Source organism: Rhincodon typus, chromosome 42, assembly GCF_021869965.1.
Source record: "Rhincodon typus isolate 14 chromosome 42, sRhiTyp1.1, whole genome shotgun sequence".
Classification (NCBI taxonomy): Eukaryota; Metazoa; Chordata; class Chondrichthyes; order Orectolobiformes; family Rhincodontidae; genus Rhincodon; species Rhincodon typus.
The window spans coordinates 8,263,623-8,288,282 of NC_063373.1; the positions used below are offsets into that span (position 1 = coordinate 8,263,623).

The window sequence follows — 24,660 nt, forward strand, 5'->3', positions numbered from 1 at the left end:
GAAGAAGTTACCCTCCTCCCTCCGGACAAACCTCAAGGGATCTCTCTTCCACAAAAGCTTTTTCTGATGAAGGGTCTAGGCCCGAAACGTCAGCCTCTCTGCTCCTATGATGCTGCTTGGCCTGCTGTGTTCATCCAGCCCTGCACCTTGTTGTCTGGGTATGATGATGTTTGGTTTATGGCACGATGGCCCTAATGGCCTGCTTCTACACTGTGGGGATTCTATGATAACAGCCCTCAGCTTGCAACAGAGAATCAGTGGTTCTCTAAGTCTTAGAGAAAGCATCATCTAAATATCTAAGGTACCAATGACACGAACAATGACAGATGAATCGATGGAGAAGGTGTTCCTGACAGAACATTCAATGGAGAAAGCACAGAACATTCCTGAAGGCATGTACTTTGAAAAAGCCAACGCACTACTAGCAGATACCGACACCTATCAATGACAGATCCAACACCACAGTTAGGGAGCCGGATCACCACAACCCTGAAGAAATTACACCGCTCAGGAGACATCAGCAAGACAGACTAACAAAAAATGAAGCCAGAGAGATCCACTTCTACAGAGTCCCTAAGGTACACAAACCAGGGGTCCCGCTCAGACCCATTGTCTCACTACCAGGCACACCATCATATAGACTAGCGAAAGAACTACAACAGAAACTGAAATACTTAATTGACAACACTACCCACTCCATCCACTCCTCGCAAGAATTCCACAAAATCATCAAGGATGTCAGAATAGAAGAGGACGAGATAAAGGTATTCTTTGATGTAGCAGTGCTATTTCCATCCATAAACACTGACCTAGCCAAAGAAACAATTGCCACGTTGCTGGACAAATCAGGAAGGCAGACACCCCATGACACCGACAGCATCAACAAGGACAGCACCCTGAAACTGCTGGATCTGTGCCTAGCAACGCACTTCACCTTCAAAGGCCATATTTTTAAGCATATTAATGGAGAGAGAGTGTGTATGTGTGTGCGGGAGGATGTGTGCACGTGTGTGGGAGTTTGCGTGTGTATGAGAGAGAGAGTATGTGGGACACAGAGAGTGTGTGTGTGGGGGGAGATTTTGTGTGTATGTATGGGAGAGAGAGTGTGTATGGGAGCGAGAGAGAGTGTGTGTGTGTGTGGGAGAGAGAGTGTGTGTCAGATGGAGAGAGACAGTGAGTGTGTGCGTGTGTGTGTGTGTGAGAGAGAAAGAGTGTGTGCATTTGTGGGAGAGAGAGCGTGCGTGTACGGGGGAGAGAGTGTCTGTGTGTGCGAGCGAGAGAGAGAGTACCTGCGTGTGGGAAGAGAGTATGTGTGTGTCTGGGAGAGTGTCTGTGTGTTAACAGGAGAGAAAGAGTATCTGTGTGTGGGAAGACAGTATGTGTCTGGGAGAGAGAGTGTGTATGTGTGTGTGGGGTGAGAGAGGGAGACTGTGCGTGAGTGGGAGGGAAAGAGAGAGAGCGAGAGAGAGAGAGAGTGCGCGCGAGAAAGTGCGAGTGTGTGTGTGTGTGGGAATTCCTTACGCTGATACTTTAGTTCTCTCAGGACAGTGACTCGAAAGGAATTCGGGGATTAACATATACATATTAATCAATTAAAACCTTCTAACTGACTAAAGATTTAACAGCATCTTAGGTTTGTTTAGTCCATCATCATCGGTGGTATGACTCTTTGATCTTTCATTTATAAATTCTGTGTCTGATATTTCCTCTCTCACTAACACCTGAAGAAGGAGCGAAGCTCCAAAACCTTGTGTTTTCAAACGAACCTGTTGGACTATAACCTGGAGTCATGTGATTTCTGACCCAGAACTGGATGACAGACAAGTCAGGCTGTGCTACTTGGAAGTCCTGGCATTCACATATACTTGCAATATCCTTCTACATGGTGGGGATGAGCATTTGGGGTCTCTGTCCAACTCTGGTCCAGTTATAGCCAAATTAAATTCTTCATCCCTGCCTCTCTCACCTCTCCATCTCCTTCCAACGTTTGCAAGCACTGACTGGTTCCCTTTCCTGAAGGACATTAATGAACTAGTTTGGTTTATGATGACAATTTGGCAGCTTTCATGGTCATTTTGTTCCTCTCAGTGCCAGCTCCACATATTACCAGATTCATTACCTTGATTTTGCAAGTAGTCTGTGTTTTAGTGAGTTTGCTGTTACTGACTTTTTCTCTTCTGTTATAAATCAGGTTCACAGAAAATTAAGGAGGGTGGATTTTCAGTCAGGAAATTAGATGTAAACATTGTAGCACAGCAGAATGACTGGCATACTCTCTCTTTCTTGCAGGAAAATGTTGGAATGAAGTTAAGGGATACGGCAAATGTGACACTGCTGTTTATGAAACGAGGTAGACAAAAGATGGGTAACTATAGGCCAGTTAGCTCAACTTGTGTGGTGTGGAAAATGCTTGAATCTATAGTCAAGGAAGAAATAACGAAGCATCTGGATAGAAATTGTCCCATTAAGCGGATGCAGCATACGTTCGTGAAATGCAGGTCATTACAAGCAGGTGGAAAACGCAGAACTGGTGGATGTAATGTATCTCGATTTCCAGAAGCTATTTGACAAGGTACTGCACAAAAGGCTGCTGCATAACATAGAGATGCATGGCATTATGGCTCATGTATTAGGATGGATAGAGGATTGGTTAACTAACAGAAAGCAAAGAGTGTGGATAAATTGGTGATTTTTAGTTGGAGGTCAGTGGCTAGTGGTGTACCTCAGGGATCAGTGTTGGGACAGCAATTGTTTACTATTCAAATAGATGATTTAGAGTTGGGAACCAAGTGTAGTGCGTTAGATAACACTAAAATGAGTGGTAGAGTAAAGTGTGCAGAGAAATATAGGTAGGTTAGGTGAGTGGGCAAGAGACTGGCAGATGTAGTACAATGTTGGTAAATGTAAAGTCATCCATTTTGGTAGAAATAATAGCAAAATAGACTAATACCTAAAGGGTGAAAATTGCAGCATGCTGCTGTACAGAAGTACCTGAATCTCCTTTTGCATGAATCACAAAAAGTTGGTTTGAAGATGCAGCAGGTAATTTAGAAGGCAGATGTAATATTATCCTTCATTGCTCGAGGGGTGTTAATTTTGAAATTGAGCAGGTTGCTTAATGAGGAGAGATTGAGTAGAATGGGACTGTACTCACTGGAATTTAGAAGAATGAGGGGGTATCTTCTGGAAACATATAAAATTATGAAGGGAATAGATGGGATCGAAGCAGGGAGGTTTTTTCCTCTGGCGGTTGAAACTAGAACTAGGGTGCATAGCCTCAAAATAAGGTGGAGCAGATTTAAGACTGAGTTGAGGAGGAGCTTCATCACCCAAAGAGTTGTGAATCTGGGGAATTCCCTGCCCAGTGAAACAGTTGAGGCTAACTCGTTGAATGTTGTTAAGGCAAAGATAGATGGGTTTTTGAACAGCAAAGGAATTAAGGATTATGGTTAGTGGATGGGTAAGTTGAGTTGCATCCACGAAAAAGATCTGCTGTGATCTTATTGAAAGGCAGAGCAGGATCAATGAGCCAGATGGCCCACCCTTGCTGTCTAAGAGTTGTATTGAGGGATAATAGAAACCTCTTTCATAATATCAGTGTCACTGAGAACTTTGGGAATCGTCGTTATGTCCTGTTTTATACAATTCTCATACGCAGATCATCATAATCCTATGACGTAAGATTATATGCAAGATTAAGATAGCGAGACCAGACATATCTTGGTTTTAATCACGTTTTACTTTTTGAATCACTTCTTGTCACTTTAATTCCATGCGTTTGTACAAACAAGTATGTGCGTATCTCCAGGGACTGTTAGTCACATCACAGCATGTACAGCAGGCGAATTCAAAGGACAGTGTAATCAAAATGAAATGTGTAAACGAACATAAAAACAAAAGGATATACTATAATGTTGAACTCAAATTGCATTTTACTGTGATTTATGTGATTTTCTTATGATCACTATTTAAAACATTTAAACACTAGTGTCAGGGGCAATTTCACCAAAATTTTTAACTGCTCTCTGAATTTACTCTGGGTCCCTGCATAAATAAATGGGTTAATGCAGGAACTCAAAAGCTGAAGCATAAATCCGCCTTCCTCAAGAAGAAAATTCGATTCATTGTAATTGGAACCTGAGAAATAACTGACATTTGCAATTTGAACACAGAGGAAAGTCAGGAGAACCAATAAATACGACAGAAGGAAACTGCCTGAGATGGCGAAGAGTAAGACAATGGACTTCCTCCGTTTTTCCATCTCTGGGTCATTCTGATTCTCTCCATTGCTCCTGGTCCGGAGTCTCCTGCGGGCTCTACTGGCCAATACAATATGCCTGACAGTGAGGACATTGAGCAGCAAAATCAGAATGAATGGAAGACAAGGGTTTAAAATTACTATTAACCAGTCAAATACAACCCAATGGGGTGAGGTGTAATATATTGATTTGAGTCCGCAATACCAAGGTACACCGTTAATGATAAAGGAAGGCTCATAAATAAAATACAAAGGGATGTTTCTGAGACAGCTTAGAATGCAGACAGTTGCTATAACCACAGCCGCTACTTTCTCAGTGCAATATTTCATTTTCAGCTTCTGGCAACAAATGGCAATGAATCGATCAAAAGTGAAAGTGACAGTTACCCAGACAGAAGAATCTCTGACTCCATAAATAAACGTAAGACTGGCTCTGCAGACAGGGGTAATGGACAAGAATGTCATTGGGAAATAAATACCTACAATCCGGTTTAATATCACAGCTGTGATAATGACAAGGACATCTGTCACGGCCATGGATACCAGATAATATGCGATGCATTTGGAAAGTCCGCACCTTTCCCGTGACAAGATAAAAATCACTGAAAGGTTAGCTGTGAAAAAGAGATATAATGAATGAATACATGATGTTGTAAAATGTCGATGTAGCCAAAGAAAGACAAAAACAGACATTTAGTAATGCTTAACTTCCTGGAAGTAATTACAAAGTGAGAAAAGAGTCCATATCTTGCACTGAAAATATTTCTATTCAACTGCAGAAAATCTCTAATTGGCAGCAAACTCTCAGTACTATGTAACAGTGGCAATAGGGATACATTCTCCGTTTTGATATTCTTTCTTTATGATTCAGTTGCAGGAAATTCATTCTATTCTACCGTCAGGCAATTTGTACAGAGGAACAAAAGCCAAAAGTACTCTGAAACATTGGCAGATTGAAGAAGCGATAATATTATATCAACCAAGGAAATGGCCAAAAGAAGCAGACAACGTTGAATATCAAGCAATCCTAACAGTTTCACATTGAAGCAGATATCCAGGAGAGAGCACTTAAACAGAAGACTCATCTCTAAACGTAAAGAACTCTGGGATTGCACCTGATAATGATTTTAAACTGATAATGATTTTAAGCTGATGCAACATTGTTTTGTGACAGACAATAAAGCAACAGAATAGATAAAATCTAGGTACAGCTCTGTTGGCAATACTCTCTCTTTTGAGTCCAATGATTTTAGTTTCAAATCCTGCCACACGACTTCAGTTTTGACTGAATATTACACTGTTCAGTGTGTTGTACTTGTGCCGACCCAAAAATGGAAGATGTGCAAATAAGAGTCGAATATAAAATCTAACTGAACTATCAAGAAGCTGCTGTTAATATTCCATCACCAACAATATGTAGTATACCATGGTAAAGTTGAAGTACCTCAGTAGCTGTGTAGTAACGGCATTAGGAACACAACAAATCAACATTTCTCGTTTCTGATGCTAACAACAAACGAGAAAAAGGGGAAGAAAATGATACCACTCAAGGAAAATCACTGCGCTAACAATGTATAGAAGCTATGCAATTGAAAGGGAGAACTAAGTGTTAAAGTGGAGAAAAAAAATAGAAATTCATTGAAAACGTTTTGTTGGTTATAAGAGATATTAAGGCCCTTAAAAGGAAGGTGAGGTATTCTAACCAAGGTAAAGTTGTCATACTCTTACTGGACCATAGGGCTGCTCTCTCATTAGACAGAGGTGACTTGTGATGGCTTAACGTGAAGGTCACTGCACCTCAGGCGAAGTGACAGATTGAGAAGAAGAGGCCTTCATTGTAACCTCAGCCAGTGCAGGAATTGAACCAAAAACCTGCCATCCGGCCAAGTGACCTAACTGACTCCCTCAAAATTACGTACCCTAAATACACAATCCCGTTGAATCTGACCACATTGCCGGACTGAATACCAAAAAGACTATGAGTATTTTGACACGACAGTATTGATAACTGAAAGAAGGGGTAAACTCAACTGAGAAAAGTAAAAAAAAAACTATTAAAAATCATTCTTACTCAACAACGAACAAATACCTGGAACCCCAATAGCTGCTAGAATTGGATAGTAAATAGCAAAGACCAGCCCTTTTGGTAATCCGTGCATTTCAGACCCAAGCTGCAGTTCTATTTGGCACTACAGTGGATGATAGTCACATATATACCTGATGCCAGGCTCCAGGGACTCAATTACATACCTTGGACTTTTGCAATAATTACACTAATTGGAGAAACCAAATTAGACATTCTTCAGATTTGGTTTGTCTTCAATTTTGATAAAATAGCAATTTTATTCATGAGCACTGGCACTGTTCCAAAGTGAAGTACTTACAGGGTGTGGTCTCCTTGATTAAAAAATGTGAAATACAAAACAGGCTATTGAAAATATGCACAAGGGTGGATTGCATGATGTACCCATGTCTATGAATAAGATATCTCGGAACTGAGATATTCTGTTTTATTGGACTATGCAGCCATGTCTCCTCTCCTGATCATTACTCAGTCTGTATGATCACTGATTAGGTTCAAGTCTGTCTGAAACTGTATAAACAATGAAAAGGAACAGTCTGTGCATGATTATGGGCATGTCAATCATATTTCATGCTGTGTTGACAGGTCCGGATGATTTTTACAATTATTTTGAGTGCACATTGGACCACATGTGAACCATTATATTATATTCCAACATGCCAAGCACATCTTGATCAGATTCAATTCAACATGCACAGGTCCAATTCGACAGTTACATTAGAATTGATGTTTACTGCTTTCTGGTTGTGCCTTTACAGTGGGTAAAGCCTATTCAGTGTGATTACATTCAGCATAAACTGGTCTAGTAAGTATTATTACATTCTGTCTGCACAGGACCATGTCACTGTGGTTATCTTCACTATGGAGTTGCATGGGGCAGGATGGGGTTAAATTCGTTTATTGAGCATAAATGGACTTGTCCAGTTTCACAAGGTTAAATTAGGTGTAGATAAGCTCATCCAGTACTTTTCTATAACAAAAGGACAGATGATGTCCTCAGGGTGAGTTTGGTCAGGACAGAAGCGTGCAGTTGAGCACAATTCATCTCAACGTAGAGAAAATCATTGTGAAACTGTCCAAGTGGATTTGGTTATGAGTACAGTGAAAACAACCAGTTGATAATATTTATATTCAGTGTTGAAAATTTCCATTCAGTTCAGAGCACAGTTACATTCAGCGTACACAGGATCAGTTGTGGACACTTCTCTTCATTGTACCAGTCCAGGTCAGCAGCATGACCTCCGGTTTAGACCAAGACTGCACTACTTTGTGTATAGGTGAGCGCATTGAGTTTTGAATGATGAGGCAGAATATGGTAAAATGGCAAGCTTTGCATTTCCTGCGTTTGCAAGATGTCCTCGTAAAAGAAGCTGTTATTTCAGGTGAGTACCTGAAATGTACCTGAAAAGGTATGAAGAGATAGCACTTGGGAAGGGCCGAAATAAATAATATTCTATATAGAAATCCCCTGTTTGCTCCACTATTCAATGAGATCATGGGTGATCTAATTACCCTTAACTTCATTTTCCTGCCTTTTACCAAGAACCCTTGTTTCTCTTACTGATTAAAAAAAAATCTATCTCAGCCTTGAATATACGTCATCACACAGCCTCTACTCATCTCTGTGGTAATGAACTCGACAAATTCACTGACAGAAGAAATTCCTCCTTGTCTCTGTCTTAAGTGTGCAACTGCTTATTCTGAGATTATGCTGCCCTAGTCTGAGACTTTCCCACTTTCAATAAGGTCAGTTCTCATTCTTCTAAACTCCAATGTTTACAACCCAACTTAATTGACCTCTTCGCATGAGAAAATCCCTCCGTACTTGAGATCAGCGAATTTTCTACAGACTGCCTTCAATGGCATTATACCTTACCGTAGATAAGGGACCAAAACTGTTCACATTATTTTAGGTGAGGTTTATGTAGTACCTTAGATCGTTTTCACAAGACTTCCCTATTTCTATACTCCATTGCCTTTCGTATTATCTGCTGAACCTGTATGCTAGTTTTTTTTGTGATTTATGCACGAGGAACCCCGAATGCCTTTGTGATGCAGCTTCCTGCAGTCTATTTAAATAATAGCACCGCTATTCTTCTGCAAAAGCTAACTTTCCTCATTATATTCCAACTACCAAATTTTGACACTAACTTAACCTGTTTATATTTCTCTGCAGATGTTTTGACTCATCCTTGCCACTTGTCTTCCGACCAATTTTTCTCTAAACACATTCATTTTCCTTATTCATGGCATATATATATAGTAAATAATTGTACTTCCAGCACTCATCCCTGTGATGCTTCACAAGTTGCCGATTGCCATCTGGAAGAAGTCCCTCTGATCCCAACTCTGTCTTCTATTAATTCTCCAGTTTTCTATTCATGTAAATATACGACCTACCCACCATGGGCTCTTATTAAGTAGCCTTACTTGCAGGAACTTTTCAAATACCTTTTCGAAATTCAGATATTTTACATCTATTGGTTCCCCTTTATCTTCTTGCCTGTTACTTCCTCAGAGAATCATGGTTAATTTGTGGGGCATGGTTTCCATTTTGATGAAGACATGTTGAATCAACTTGGTTAGATTATACATTTTTAAATATTCTGCAATTACATAATTTATAATTTATAATTACATAATTTTTCGAATGACAAATTTGATGCTAATAGACCTGATTTTTGTCTCCGTTTGTTTTCCAGTCCTTTGGGACTTTTCCAGAAGCTAAGGATTCTTGGAATGTTACTACCATGCATCCATTGTCTCTTTAGCTGTTTCCTTTTATATCTTAGGGCACAACCCATCACGGCCAGGGGGCTTGTCAGCTTTTAGACTCAATACTTTCCTTAGTAATTTTTCTCTAGGTATATTCATTTGATTTATTTCCTTCCTCCACTATTGTCCCTTGATTATATAGTACTTTAGGAATGCTGCAGTGGTTATTTGCATGCAAGGGACAATCTCTCACTCACCCACACCTCCAACTAGGTCTCTATGAGATTTTCTGGAGGTCTACTTCTGACTCTTCACAGCACCCTTTTCATTCTCACTACTCCTTTATTTCGTGATACAGTGGTAATATTTCTGCATTTCTGTTACCAAATGGGCAATTTGCTCTCACCCTAAAGCATTTTTCGAAAAATTCATGAAAATCCTCAATAATCGTCACTGCTCCATTGACTTTAAATTTAAAATATCGAAGGAAAGTGTTCATTCAGTGAGGCATTGAAATGGCACAACAGAACAGCACAGGAAAAGGAGTAGGCCATTCAGCCCTTTGAGCCTGCTCCACCATTCAATAAGATCATGCTTTGATCTGTGGCCTAATTCCATATGCTTGCACTGGGCCCCTATCCCTGAATACTTTTGCTTCCAAAAAATTGTCAATTTAATAATTGAGTTAGCATCAATCACCATTTGAGGAAGAGAGTTCCAAAACTCCTTTAATAGAGCATTTTAACGTCTCTCCTGAATGGCCTGGCTCTAATTCTCGGACTATGTCCCCTAGTTCTAGAATCTTTCACCAGTGGAAGTAGGTTATCTTCATCTACACTGTCTTTTCCTGTTAATGTCTTGGCAGCCTTGGTTACACCACCCCTCAACCTTTTAAATTCTAGGGCCTAATTTGTCTAATCTCTCCTCATAATTTAACCTCTGGAATCGAGACATCATCCTTGTAAACCTGCATTGAATGCCTTCCCGGGCCAAAACATCCTCCCTAAGGTGTTGTGCCCATATCTGCTCACAGTACTAACCAGGGTTTTGCATACCTTGTATAACATTTGCATCCTTATACTGCAGCCCTTTAGATATGAAGGCCAGTATTCTATTAGCCTTCTTGACTACTTTCTGCACCTATTCATGGCATTTTAAAGAGCCATGCGCCTGAACCCCCAAATCTCATTGAACATCCACTGAATTTAATTTTGCGCCTTCTATAAAATATCCCAATCTATGCAAAAGTTAGAAATGAATGCATTTTGAAAAGAAAACTAACACTCACTTCCAATGATAAAAAGTCATCACTCTAAACACAGGTTTCCTGATGGGGTGAAGTGATAGTTAATCTATTACATGTTTGTCTCCAACAGTCATTATGTGATCCTTTGACATGTAATAACACATTAATTGAAATCTTCATGAAAGAAAACTGTGCAACATTAAATTATCCAGTTAACAGAGCATTCCTTACATTAGTAGTCATTACATTTCCCTCTATCTAGTAGCTTCTGATCTCCGGTAGCCCCAGGCTAGAGATCACACATTCAAATGCAAGGAATTCATTACCGACGTTTTGCTGGTTCCCATCTGGCTTTTGAAGAGTATGAAAATGCTGCCTCCTTTTAGTAATCCCTCACCTGTTTTACAACACTCCGACCCTTTGCAGCCCATCTTCCCTCCATCGAAACACTTGTCTCTCTTTACATTCACTTTCCCAACTTTGTGTCTTTCCATCCTCCTGGCCTTCCGGCTCTGTTTCACAACCAGCACAAGCTACCTTTAGATTTTGACTGCTCCACTACCTCCAGTCTTGCTGATTGTTGCTCCTTATCTTCTCATTCCTGCTCCAATTGCAAGTCTCTTGTTTCATGTTGATGGGCTCATCAAACATCCTTTCCATCCTACTACCTTTCTCTGATTGGTTGACACTGTGATTCAATTTTCCTGGGAGTTTTCGGTGGCTTTCAGGGATGAATTTGTCCAGTCCTGGCATGTATTTTGACTGTTGGATACCAGTTGTATTAATTGGGTGAGTTCTTCAATCCTGCTGATTGATCTTTGGTCACCTTGATTGTCACATTGACGTAATCTATGACTCCCTGCACTTTTGGAGTCGAATCTGTATCGTAAATCTGAAGGTTCTCTTATTCTGATTGTTTCATCATTTGCAAATTGAACATAAATGGCTTCCACACAAAAACGCAGCATTGCTCATGTGGGAAACATCCATGTGCTCAGCCGATTATGAAATCTTATATCAGACACCTGCAAATCCCTGAAAGGAGCCAGAAGCAATGAAATGCAGGACTGCTGTCATCTTAACCACAATCTGGGCAACTGAGCATGGTGTCTGCCTTCAGGTGACAGCAGATTTCAACACAAACGTTCAAGGAAGTCTGAGCCTCCTGAGGCGCAGTTGCCTAGACACATCCAGAAAGTTGTTCTTCAGTCAATGTGGATTGTTTGGGGGATATTGCTTCAATGAGTTTGAGCTCTGTGTTCATCTCCCTCCTGGGTGAGCAATGATGGTGTTGATTTTGGTGTCAGTACTGCTCAACTAGTTCCTAATCAGAACCGTCAGAACTGCAGAAGCTGCTCCCACGCTGCTGAGAAGGCCAACAGTTGGGAAGTACAGATAAAATAAATAAAGGTCCAAATTGCCCTTTAAGGTCTTGAAAATTGCCTCTACAGCAATAAAATTACACCTGTCGGCAAAATCTTTGAACTTGGTTCAATATTTGAAGGCCTTCCGACCTGAATTTCATAGCCCCATCAATCCCTGCAATGCATTCACCTTGGTGACCCTAGTGAGTTTTAGATAGCCTGAGAACCCCCTGCACTACCGCAGTTTGACACAGAATGCAGGTTTAGGGCTTAGTTAATTGGCTTTTCGCATTTTTATTCAAGTCTGCCAGTCTTGCTGTGCAAGCAGGCCTTGAAATGTCCATCAGTTAACGAGTTCAAGTCAAAATATTGACATGCTGCAACTTTGCCTTGTTTATCTCCGAGCACCTATTATTCTAAATTGTTATATCCACATTTACAATGGAACCCACCTTGTAAACTGTTACAGTGTAATTACATACTTCTTCTATTGGAAGAGCTGTTGAACCTTAGTTTTGCTTTGAACAAAAACAGAGAGTATCAAGTAAAGTGAGCATTCTTCAAAACTATGTTTTGCATCACCTGGCACCTCTGTTTGTGCTGCATAGAACATCTTATTTCCGAAAAACGTTGTTGATCAATCTGCTGATGTCATATATTTTTCCCTGTAGTCTGGTACCTCATGCTTGAGTACACGTGACAATAAAACCTAAATCTAAATCTAAATATTTATATTGAAGCATGTAAGTAACATTAAATTTTTAAAAAGTAAGAATAACTTTGGAATTAATTACTTTTAAATATAGTGGAATAATACTGCATTAAAGGTGTAATTACCCCCAGTCAGCTTCACTGGAAGACAGTAATTGTTTTTGACTCCAGGTAAGCAATGACATGCTAGCTCATCAAAACATGCCAACTTGCACCAGAAGTAACATAAAGGAACTACTAAGGAATAGTCAGAGGGATAATGGGACCAATTAGGTACCATGAGGAAATAATTAGAAACGGTAGGCATAGCTCAGCAATTGGGGTGGACGGTGGCTCAGTGATTAGCACTGCTGCCTCACAATGCCAGAATTTCGGGCTTGACTCAACCCTCGGGCGACGGCCTGTGTGGAGTCTGCACATTCTCTCCGTGTCTGAGTGGGATTCCTCTGGGTACTCCGGTTTCCTCCCAAAGTTCAAAAGTATGCAGGTCAGATGGATTAGCCATGGGGAATGCAGGGTTACAAGGATAACGTCGTGGGTTTGTTGGGACGTTCTTTGGAGATTCAGTGTGCACTCGATGGCTGAATAGTCACTTCTGCACTTGCGAAATTCTATGAACTGAATGACCACTCTGACTCGGTGTTCAGGAATTAGAACATTGCTAATACATCTGTGAAGAAAGACCTTCGTAAGGTAAAGAAATTGAAGAAGCAAAAAAAAAAAGGAATAAATAAATGATTGGTACTCTCCAAATAATCATCATCCGCCATAACGGATATCTCTTGCGTTGATGAGTAGAAGCAAGAGTAGAAATATGAGATTGTAGCCGCAATTTTTCAATCCTCCTTCAATACTGGTATCGTGACAAACGAATGAATGGTTGAATGCATTACATCTCTGAAAGTTAAAGGAAATAAACCAAGCAATCATGAAACAGTCACCCAACTGTCAGTCTTGGTGGGCGGAGGGGGGCAACTATAGAAATCATGATCTGTGATAGAAATAATTTTCACTTAGAGATAATAAATGACAATCTATATGGCTTTGTTAAAGACAAAACCTGGCAAACACGATTGAGTTAATGATTAGGTGAATAATGAAGGTAGTCCTGTTGATGTTAAATATGTGGATTTAATAAGATGTCCCATTCCAATCTTATGTGTTAGCAAACTTAAATCCCATTGGATTAACGACCCCTGGCAGTCACAGTGTTGACACAAATTTGGCAACGAACACAAAACAGGAAATAATGGTGAATTAACAGAAATTGCTGGAAAAGCTCATCAAGTCTGGGGAAGAGTCACTCGGTCTGAAACGTTAACACTGATTTCTTTCCACAGATGCTGCCAGACCTGCTGACCTTCTCCAGAAATTTCTGTTTTTAATTTCTGATTTACAGCATCCACATTTTTTTTCAGTTTTTATTTAATGATGGTGAATGGATGTTTTACAGATTGAAAGGACGTATATTGTGGTGCCCAGTGATTCGAATCACTGCTCTCTCTCTGTATCTCTCTCTCTCTCTCTCTATATATATATACGCAAGCACACATATATATTTCAATACGTCAATAGTCTGTGTGTAATTTCAATGTTTGGAGATGACATACAAGTTGCAAATATAGTGAACAGTGAGAAACAGAATAACAAACTCCAGGAGGACATAGATTGCAGAAAATAGCAGATAGATAACAACTCTGAGAAGTGTGAAAATGCATTTTGGAGGGAAGAATGTTAAAAGGCAATGTAAACCAAATGGTGCACTATGTTTGCCTTAACAGCTATTACCATAACAAAACCGTGCTACGTGTGAGAAAATTGGATCGTTTTATTCTGTTTTCTTATGGGCCCTGAGTCCTGTTGAGAACAAAGAGACATAAGGGTTCAGGTACATAATTCTTTGAAATTTGCAGTATAAGTAGACAGGGTGGTTAAGAAGCCACTAAACAAGCTTGCCTTAATTGCTCAGACTTTTGAGTATAGGAGTTAGGATGTCATGTTGAGGTTGTGCAGGGCATTGGTGGGATCTCTTCTGGAGTATTGTGTGCCGTTCTGGTCACCCTGTTATAGGAAGGATATTATTGACCTGGAGAGGGTTCAGTAAAGATTTACCAGAATGTTGGGGAAAATGGTAGGTTTGCGTTATAAAAATAGGTAGGATAGGCTAAGATTTTTTTTTCACTGGAGGGCAGGAGATTGAGGGGGATCTTATACAGGTTTATAAAAACATGAGAGGCGTAGTTAAGGTAAATAGCAAAAGTCTTTTGCCTAAAATGGGGGAGTTCAAACCTGTGGGGCATATTTTTAATGTGAGAGAAGAAAGACTTAAAAAGTACATGAGGAGCAACTTTTTTTTACTCAGCGAGTGGTTGGTGTATGGAATGAACTTCCAGAGAAGGTGGTGGGTGTGGGTACAGTTACGATGTTTAAATGGTATTCCGATAAGTACGTGAATAGGAACGGTTTGAAGGGATATGGCCCAAGCACAGGCAGGTGGGACCAATTTAGTTTGAGAATATAGTCGGCGTGGATTGGTTGGATGGAAGTGTCTGTTTCCATGCTGCTTAACTCTCCGAATCTCTACGATAAAGGGGACAAAAGATCCAGCAGACCTCAGACACATGCACATACCGCATCCATGCTTCCATTTAGTGGAAGTGATTTTGGTTAAAGAAAAAAGAGCAAAGAAAATTACAGCAAAGGAACAGGCCCTTCGGCCCTCCAAGCCTGCGCTGATCCAGATCCTCTATCTAAACCTGTCGCCTATTTTCCAAGGATCTGTATCCCTCTGCTCCCTGCCCATTCATGTATCCGTCTAGATACATCTTAAATGACGCTATCGTGCCTGCCTCTACCAAATCCACTGGCAACGCGTTCCAGGCACTGACCACCCTCTGTGTAAACAACTTTCTGTGCATATCTCCCTTAAACATTTCCCCTCTCACCTTGAAATCGTGATCCCTAGTAATTGAGTCCCCCACTCTGGGAAAAAGCTTCTTGCTATCCACCCTGTCGATACCTCTCATGATTTTGTAGACCTCAATCAGGTCCCCCCTCAACCTCCGTCTTTCTAATGAAAATAATCCTACTCTATTCAACCTCTCTCCATAGCTAGCGCCCTACATACCAGGCAACATCCTGGTGAACCTCCTCTGCACCCTCTCCAAAGCATCCACAACCTTTTGGTAATATGGCGTCCAGAACTGTATGCAGTATTCTAAATGTGGTCGAACCAAAGTCCTATACAACTGTAACATGACCTGCCAACTCTTGTACTCAATACCCCGTCTGATGAATGAAAGCATGCAGTATGCCTTCTTGACCACCCTATCGTCCTGCGTTGCCACCTTCAGGGTACAATGGACCTGAACACCCAGATCGCTCTGTGTATCAATTTTCCCCAGGGCTTTTCCATGTACCGTATAATTTGCTCTTGAATTGGATCTTCCAAAATGCATCACCTCGCATTTACCTGGATTGAATTCCATCTGCCATTTCTCCGCCCAACTCTCCAATCTATCTATATTCTGCTGCTTTCTCTGACAGTCCCCTTCACTATCTGCTACTCCACCAATCTTAGTGTCATCTGCAAACTTGCTCATCAGACCATCTATACCTTCCTCCAGATCATTTTTGTATATCACAAACAACAGTGGTCCCAACACGGATCCCTGTGGAACACCACTGGTCACAGTTCTCCATTTTGAGAAACTCCCTTCCACTACAACTCTCTGTCTCCTGTTGCAGTCTCCTGTTAAGGCAGAGATTCTTCAATGTGCATACAAGTTCAGGGAAGAGTAACAGAACAGTCACTCTGAGCCGCAGCACTGACAGAGATTTAAGTTTTGCATATCTTTGTGGAAAAAAAACGTCACGAATTCTTTACTAAAGAACGAATTTAGAAACTCATAACATTCCCCGTGGAAGAAGCTCTTAGATTCCTCTGCCACACTGTAATTCCCGGTAATGACCATCTCAATTAACTCGATGTGAAAGAATCTGGTGCCTCAGTAAGCTTTCATGTCTCTTGTTGCTAATTTAAAGATAAAGAAGGTGTTTCACCAGAGCTGCATGTGCCTCGCTTTCTTTGACTCCCTGTTTAGATTTTCTTGCTCCTCTATTATAGAAAGAAAAAAAAGATACGAAGTGATTTGGTTCCTTCTCTGTCATTTCCTCAGTTTCAGTTACAGCATCGTATGAGTCTGTCTTTCAGAGCACATGCCAATGTTAGTGACCCTATGACAGACTGAGGCACTCGTTTCATCTGCATTTGTAAACCTCTTCAATCTCGTTGATGACTGGATGAGCTGCTAATGGGTCCGGCTGCTTTAACAAGGCAAGCATGTTGCATTTGAAGGTGGAAGTTAATTCCGTTTCGAATCATTGTTTAAAGCGAGCAACAAAACTTGAGAAAAGATATGCAGTTCATGCTTTCTTTAGTGAACTTTGTGACACATGACATTTGCTGCTCACGGTGTATCAAAAATGCATTCAGCTGATCATCTTTGTATTGGCTTTTGGGATCTGGTAGAAAATTGATGTTGCGGGTGGAGATCCCCAATCACAGAATGAAATGGCGGAACAAGATCGAAGGTCCTAGAGGTCTATTGCCGCACATTGCCACACGTCTATTGACGCATGTTATACTGCGGTAGCAATGCCTGAGGCATTCCATCATTCATTAGATTTATTTTATTAATTCACAGGATGTGGATATCGCTGCCTCGGTCAGTATTTGTTGCCCATATAAGAGTCAGTACTGTGGGTTGGGAGTCACATGTAGAACAGACTAGGTATAGACAGCAGTTTGCTTCCCTGAAGGACATTAGTGAACTGGATCTGCTCCCTCCGACAAATGTTTCATTGCCATCTTAGACTCTTATTTCTGGATTGGTTATTAAATTCAAATCCCAATAACCACCATGGCAGGACGTGAACCAGGAACCCCAAAGTATCACCTCGGTCTCTGTAGATTGCAACACGGCTTTAGAAAGCTTTCATCCGTAGGCTGGTGCAACGAGGTGTCCCATTTTAAGGCAATGGAATGCAAATCTAGTATGTAATTCACACGTTGGTACAAATCGCACTCTCGTCGCCATTTCAGTGAGTGTTTGCCTCAATGTTCTTGTGGTATGCTTGCCCAGCTTTTGTAAGAGCTGGAAGCTTCTTGTCAATTTATCACACTGGAGAATGTATACTTCAGTGAAAAATAGAACAAGGATTGGAAACCATCACTTAAACTTTATTGGAATGCGGATTCAATTACAATGATGAAAAGGGACAAGAATTTCCTTCATCTTTTTTTCCATCATTACATTCTGTGGATTTGAATCCAACACAAGATAAACGAGAACGACCAGGAATGAGAGAGCAGAAGCACAGGTTTATCATGTAGAAAATATTTATTAGCCTTTTTTCATAAACTAGAAGATTGAGAAATAGAATCCCTACAGTGTAATATCAGGCCGTTCAGCATTTCGAGCCCACACCGACCATCGAAGCGCATCCCATTCAGAACTACTGCCTATCCGGACACCCTGCATTTCCCATGGCCAATCCATCTAGGCTGTACATCTTTAGACTGTGGGAGGAAGCTGGAGCACCCGAAGGAAACGAACGCGGACACAGGGAGAACATGCAAACTCCACATCGACAGTCTCCAGCATTTAGAATCGAACCTGGGTCCCTGGCGCTGTGAGGCAACAGATCTAACCACTGTGCGCCTTATCACAGAATTTATTCAACCTGCTGAAAAACCAGTGAGATCAGAGTGATTGCAGTGATTGGATTTTGCTGTCACATCTAGGACTGAACTGTATTCATTCTGACAATTGAGATTTATCGAATCGATAGCTGGGCTAGGATTTAACATTTTGGCAATCGGTTTGCTGCATCTTATAACCTAACTAGAAATGAAGTGTCTTTCTTCAGATTGTCCTCAAGTTTCTACAAGATGAAAATAAACAATGGTTCCTTTGTACTTTTTGCATTTTAATTACTGTCTCAATGCTCAAACGGGTCTGCTTTACCTTGGGAACTGCAAACATAGGTTGGGTAATTGCTTTGCGGAACAATATAAAATTCAGTTTGCAAACTGAACCCTGAGTTTCTGGTCATTTGTTATTTTAATTTTGCGTCCCACTTCCACTCTGACCTTGGCCTCCTGCAATGCTCCAAGGAAACTGAATGGGAGATCAAGGAACAGCCTTCAATTCAGCACTTTCCAAGCTTCCAGATTCAACATGGAGTTCAGCAGTTTCTATACCACAGGATAGTTGTCAGGACTTAGAACGCTTGCATCAAAAAGTCCCTGGAACCTAATGCTATGTTAGCATGTGCCTGCTCATTCTCATTTCCCACCCAATGGGAATAGTTCTTGTCTCACTCAATCAATCTCAAACATCTTGATCAAAACGACCACTTAATTTTTGAATTTCTGGGAATATCTCCCTCATAGTATGGTGATATATTTTAGCAGAACAGATAGAGAGGCAATATATAATTAATGATGCAATTATAAAGAGTATGCAGGGATCAAGGGATTTCTGTTTCATGTGCACGTGTCTTTAAGGCTCATAGGATATATTCGTCATCAGCAAAGCAAATTGGATCTCAAGCTTCATAAACATTGGTATTGAGAACAAAAGGGATGAAAGTAATACTGGACATTTATAAAGCTCTTGTTAGGCCTCAATTCGAGTTTTGTCTCCATTTCTGTTGCCAGGATCCTGGGGAGTGTGCAGAAGAGATTTATCAGAATCGCCTTGGCAAAACAGGTTGAGAAGAGATTTTCTGATGAAGGGTCTAGGCCGAAACGTCAGCCTCTCTGCTCCTATGATGCTGCTTGGCCTGCTGTGTTCATCCAGCCCTGCACCTTGTTGTCTGAGAAGAGATTTGACTGAGCTACAAGATTTACAACAGGTTTAAACAAGGTAGAGAAAGACAGCGTATTCCCATTAGCTGCTTTTGCACAGATTAGGGACGCAGCGAAGTTCCTGGGAAAGAATGGGGTGGGAAAGATGTGATAAGAACATTTTTACATAATTGATAGTGATGTTCTGTAGCTTGCTGCCTCTGATGGTGTCTGGAAAAGAACACAGTGATTGATTTGGAAACGAAATTGAGTCAGCATTTGAGAGAAAGATCAAGCAAGGATAGAACTCGGGAATGGGTGTGTTGTTGTACACAGCAAGAATGGACTCAAAATGCTGAACAGCCTGCTCTGTTGCTTATGGAACCTGACTCTGGTGTAATCTCCTATTGCATTCTAAACGTTCGAATTCAGTTGTCACTCATACCAAGGCTATTGGATCATTAATATAGCTGCGGCCTAGAATTGAATACAGCTCTCCAAGCTTAATCTAACCACAGTTTGGTTGTCTCAGTGCATTTTCTGTTTCACTTATAGCTGAAATCTTTTCCAAACAAAAGAACAGACAAATGCTAACCCTTCCACATTTAGATGTTCATGTTATTCAGACCCTGATGAATCAAAAGCTTCTCTCAGATATTGATGTAATATTAGATTTGAGTTTTCTGCCTGTCAATGCTTCCACATGCACCGCCCCCACCACCACCACCCCCCACCCCCGCTAATAAGTTCACAAAATCCATCATTGTCATCCGGGACAGATAGTCAGAAGAGACAAACATTTCTCTTGGCTTGAGTTTGCTGGGTATAAATCCTTTCCATCTCACCCTTTGAGAAACGAAGGTCATGCTTACACTCTCCTGCACCTCGCCCCACATGATGTGCATGTGCCTTGCAGAATGTTGCCCCCAGTAACGATGGCAGTAATAACCTAGGGCCTCCAAAGGAAACAAAATCAGCAATTACAGGCTGTTAGTTTCGTATTTGGAGCCTGTGGTTATTCTGGGTCACTATGAAGCTTCCCTGTCCACTTTGCAGACTTCCCGCCCACTCAGTTTCTCACTATCTCACTCATTAAACTTTTCATTGGACTCATTTGAGTACAGGTGACAATAAAGCTAATTCTAGTTCTAATTCATAATAAGCTTGCATGGTCAGGAAAGACAGCGAAACAGCTGTGGCTATATAGTTCAGAGAATTTGGAGGCAATGTGGGAATTTCAAGCAGAGGGGAAGAGGTGCTTTCTGCTTGCTTCTTTTTTTAGCTCATAGTTTGTAAAGTTTTTTTAACAGAATAAATTGAAACTCAGGATCAGAGTTGCAGCACAAAAGAGTGACGTCAAAGCTTACTTCCGGCAAGATGTGGTAAAGTAATACGCTCCACCTAGAGCTCCTTTGCATCACCTGTTCTTTTTATTTCATCTTTTCCCTTCATTTTCAGCAGTCCTGGAGCAGCTGGAGAGGAAGTAGTGCCAGAGCAGCGCAAGGGGAAGCAAATGCTGGACCAGTGCGAGAGGAAGCGAGTCCTGGAGTCGTGTGAGGGGAAGCGAGTCCCGGAGCAGCCGAGGAAAGGTGAAACCCGGTGCAACATGAGGGGAAGCAAGTCCTGGAGCAGTGCGAGGGGAAGCGAGTCGCAGTACAGCGCAAGGGGAATTGAGTCACAGAGCAGAGTGAAGTGAACGAGTCCCAGTACAGTGTGAGGGGAAGCGAGTCCCAGGACAGCGCAAGGAGAAGTGAGTGCTGGAGCAGCGCGAGGGGAATGAGTCCCAGTGCAGTGCAACTTACCTTGATGCAGCTGAGTGCCAGTGTAGAGTGGACTGGAGGCTTGGAGGAGAGGGGATAGTTATTGGACTGCTGAGTTGCTGCTGTTGAGGGGAGGTGATGGGCCTCGTGGCATTACTGCAGGACTGTTAATCCAGAGATCCCAGAAAGTGTTCTGAGGACCTGGGCTTGAATCCCATCACGGCAGATGATGGAATTTGAATTCAATAAATATCTGGAATTAAGAGTCTAATGATGACAGTGAATCCATTGCTGATTGTTTGGAGGGGAGAAAAAAACCATCTGGCTCACTGATAGTGGGAACTGCTGATGCTGGAGAATCTGAGATTACAAGGTGTAGAGCTGGATGAACACAGCAGGCCAAGCAGCGTCAGAGGAGCAGGAAAGCTGACGTTTCGGATCTAGACCCTCCTTCAGGAATGGAGAAGGGGAAAGGGATTCTGAAATAAATACAGAGAGAGAGGGGGAGGCGGATGGAAGATGGATAAAGGAGCAGATAGATGGAGAGGAGACAGACAGGTCAAAGAGGCGGGGATGGAGCCAGTAAAGGTGAGTGTAGTTGGGGAGTTAGGGTGGGGATAGGTCAGTCTAGGGAGGACGGACAGGTCAAGGAGGCGGGATGAGGCTGGTAGGTAGGAACGTGGGGGTGGGGCTTGAGGTGGGAGGAGTGGATAGGTGGGAGGAAGGACGGAGACAGGTTAGTAAGTAATGCTGTTATTTTCCTTTTTATTTCTCTTTTGTATACAAGATTTGTACACAGGTATTTGTACCTGAAATGGCGCTATTACAGGCTGCCATTGTAAAAACTTTTCACTGTGCTCCTGTACTTCTGTACTGGACTACACGTGACAATAAAGGATATTTTATTCTGTTCTATTCTAAAACATAATTTCATTGGTTGGTGACAGCTACTAATTTGATTAATAGGTTACTTTCAATTTGAATGTAAATAGGGGAAATATTTGCAGTGCGGTACGAAATTTCTAAAACTCAAAGTAAGAACTAAGTAGTTAAAAGAGAGATACTAGGCCAGGTGAAATGATGTAACTGCATGATGTGGGAACTGGTGGACCCCATTCTGGTTCATAGTGACCACAGCTGTAGCAAGTCAAAACCGAAGAACTGTGGTGCGGTAAATCAGATACAAAAACAGAAAATGCTGAAAAAACTCAGCAGGTCTGGCAGCTTCAGTGGAAAGAAATCAGAGTTAATATTTTGGGTCGAATGACCCTTCCTCAGAACTGATATCTTTGATTCCTGTCCACAGATGCTGCCAGATCTGCTGAGCTACTGCAGCAAGAGTTGATTGCTTGAGGCACTAAAGCTCAGAGTTGATGAGCTGGAGTCTGAGCTCTGAACACTGCAACACATCAGGGAGGTGAAGAGTTATCTAGATGCTGTGTTTACAGAGGTGGTCATACCCCCTAGATTAACTACCTTGAATTCGGTCAGAGACAGGAGGGTGTGACTATGAGCGAGGCAGATAGAGGAATCTGGGGGTACTGCTGAACGAAAGAAAACCCATGTATTTCTCGCTTAGTCTGGGGTCTCAAACTCTTCTTGTGATGTGCTCCACGTTTTCAACACTCTTTGGTTAACAAAAGCGGGTGCTGTCAACCTGAAAAAAGAATGCTGGAATATTCAGCCAACTTCTATCGAGGAAGAAGCATATTTTACATTACGTGACATCACTGCTTCTATACACGGAATTGTTTCCCATCCACAGATATTAGCAGTCATATTTGCGAGTGTGGATACTAAAAAAACAGGCTTGCAAAGGGACTAGAACTCGGAAATGCTGTTTAAATATAAGGGGTCTTCAATTTAAGATGAGACAAAAGAAATTAAGCAGATGCAGGGCCATTGAATATTTGAGGTGGTAGAAGTGCTCACCAAGGCGATGCGTTTGATTGCAGACATTTCATCACCCTGCTATATAACATCAATATCAGGACGATGTTCCCTAGCAGGGTGACAAAACATCTGCAATCAAACACGCCGGCTTGGTGAGCAAGTCTACAACCTCATCCATAAGCCGAGCTACAAATCTTCTCAAAAACTTCAAATCATTTAATATTTGTTCAGGGTGCAGCTAAGTATGTTCCTAGTGAGCAAGGGAGTCAACAATTGATGGGATAGGCATGAATGTGGAGGAATGTGGAGGAATGTGTCCATGCTGACCAGATATCCTAAACTCATCTCCCATTTGTCAGCATTTGGCCCATATCCCTCTAAATCCTTCTTATTCATGTACCCATCCAGATGCCTTTTAAATAGTAGCCTCCACAACTTCCTCTGGCAACTCATTCCATACACGCACCGCCCTCTGCATGAAAAGGTTGCCCCTTATGTCCCTTTTAAACCTTTCCCCTCTCCCTATACCCTCTGGTTTTGGACTCCCCTTACCCTATACATACCCCTTATGATTTTATAAACTTCTATAAGATCACCACTCATGCTCCGACGCTCTAGGGAAAATAGCCCCAGCCTATTCAGCCTTTCTGTATAAGTCAAGCCCTCCAACCCTGGCAACATCCTTGTAATTCCTCACTGCACCATTTCAAGTTTAACAACATCTTTCCAATAGTAAGGAGAACTGAATGCAATGTTCCAATAGTGGCTTAACCAATCTTGTTGAATGGCTAAGCAGACTGAAGGAGCTGAACGGCGTATTCAAGATCCTGATTCATATGTTTATATGCATGGTCATATTGAAGCTATTCACTGGTCGTAAGCATAAAAACTAGACCTTTAAATAAGAAGTTTGACCTTGGACTGAATTCAATGAGGCCTTTGATCACTGCGTGAAAACATGTTAACAAATGAATCCTTGCAAAGAGCTCACTGCCAACAAGAGAGCCAGAGGATGCGTGGGAAAATTGATTCAGTTCAACTTATTTCAGAGAGGGAGAGAAATGAGGGATAAATCTCCGGGAGATGTGGAGAAACTGGAGATGAGTGGGGAGGATGTGGTAACACCGGTTTAGTCCGCAAACCCCAAATAAATCCTTCCTGCTCCTGTGTTTGAAGCTCTAGGATTTTATTCCCCCTGGGATTACTCCAAGTTCTCAGTTGCTATCTTTTCTCCACAGGGATCACATGCCCAACTATCTCGGTTACTATCTATTTCTTGTTTAATAATTAAAACAAAAATACTTCCAAGCTTTCGGAAATGTTGAAATGGTGCCTTGTTCATTAAGTTCAACGTTGTTAATGGATATCAAGAACAACCTTTGAATGCTGTGGAAGTCCGAAAGTAACCCTCCTCCAGTCCAAAAGATAGCTGTTAATGGTGACTATTTCACGTCAATCAGACTGTCAATTTTATTTCATTTACTCCAGTGATTTTTCTTTTTTCACCAGACCGCTATGGAGCAATTTATTAAATCATTTTCTCCATGTTCATCACATCAATCACATTACCGTCATCAATATTCTGTTGCCTCAACAAAAAATTACGGGGAAAATCTTCCCTCAATAAGTCTGTGCAAGCTTTCCTGAATGAACAAACGTTTGTCCGAATGGCTGTTAACTGTTTATCAAATTACCATTTCTAAAAGGTTTTCTGCCACCGACGTTAAACTAACCAGCCTATGGTGCCACTGTTAAACTTATATTGATGGTGAGTGAA

General features: G+C 41.4%; 1 protein-coding gene across 1 annotated transcript; it reads right to left on the minus strand.

Annotated features, from left to right (window-relative positions):
- Positions 1 to 3,964: 3,964 nt before the first annotated feature.
- LOC125487577 (probable G-protein coupled receptor 139) lies at positions 3,965 to 6,417 on the minus strand. The gene is made up of 2 exons (XM_048619387.1): positions 6,348 to 6,417; positions 3,965 to 4,872 (listed from the first exon to the last, which is right to left on the minus strand). Exons 1-2 carry the CDS (start codon positions 6,415 to 6,417, stop codon positions 3,965 to 3,967), a joined length of 978 nt encoding a protein of 325 aa, XP_048475344.1.
- Between the last annotated feature and the right edge of the window lie 18,243 nt (positions 6,418 to 24,660).

What these genes read in the sequence shown, in the direction of transcription:
- LOC125487577 (XM_048619387.1), bottom strand. Translation starts at nt 6,417, where the DNA reads ATGCACGGATTACCAAAAGGGCTGGTCTTTGCTATTTACTATCCAATT. An exon ending in AGCAGCTATTGGGGTTCCAG is followed by an intron (nt 4,873 to 6,347) that starts GTATTTGTTCGT and finishes TCTTTTTCACAG; the next exon opens with CTAACCTTTCAGTGATTTTT.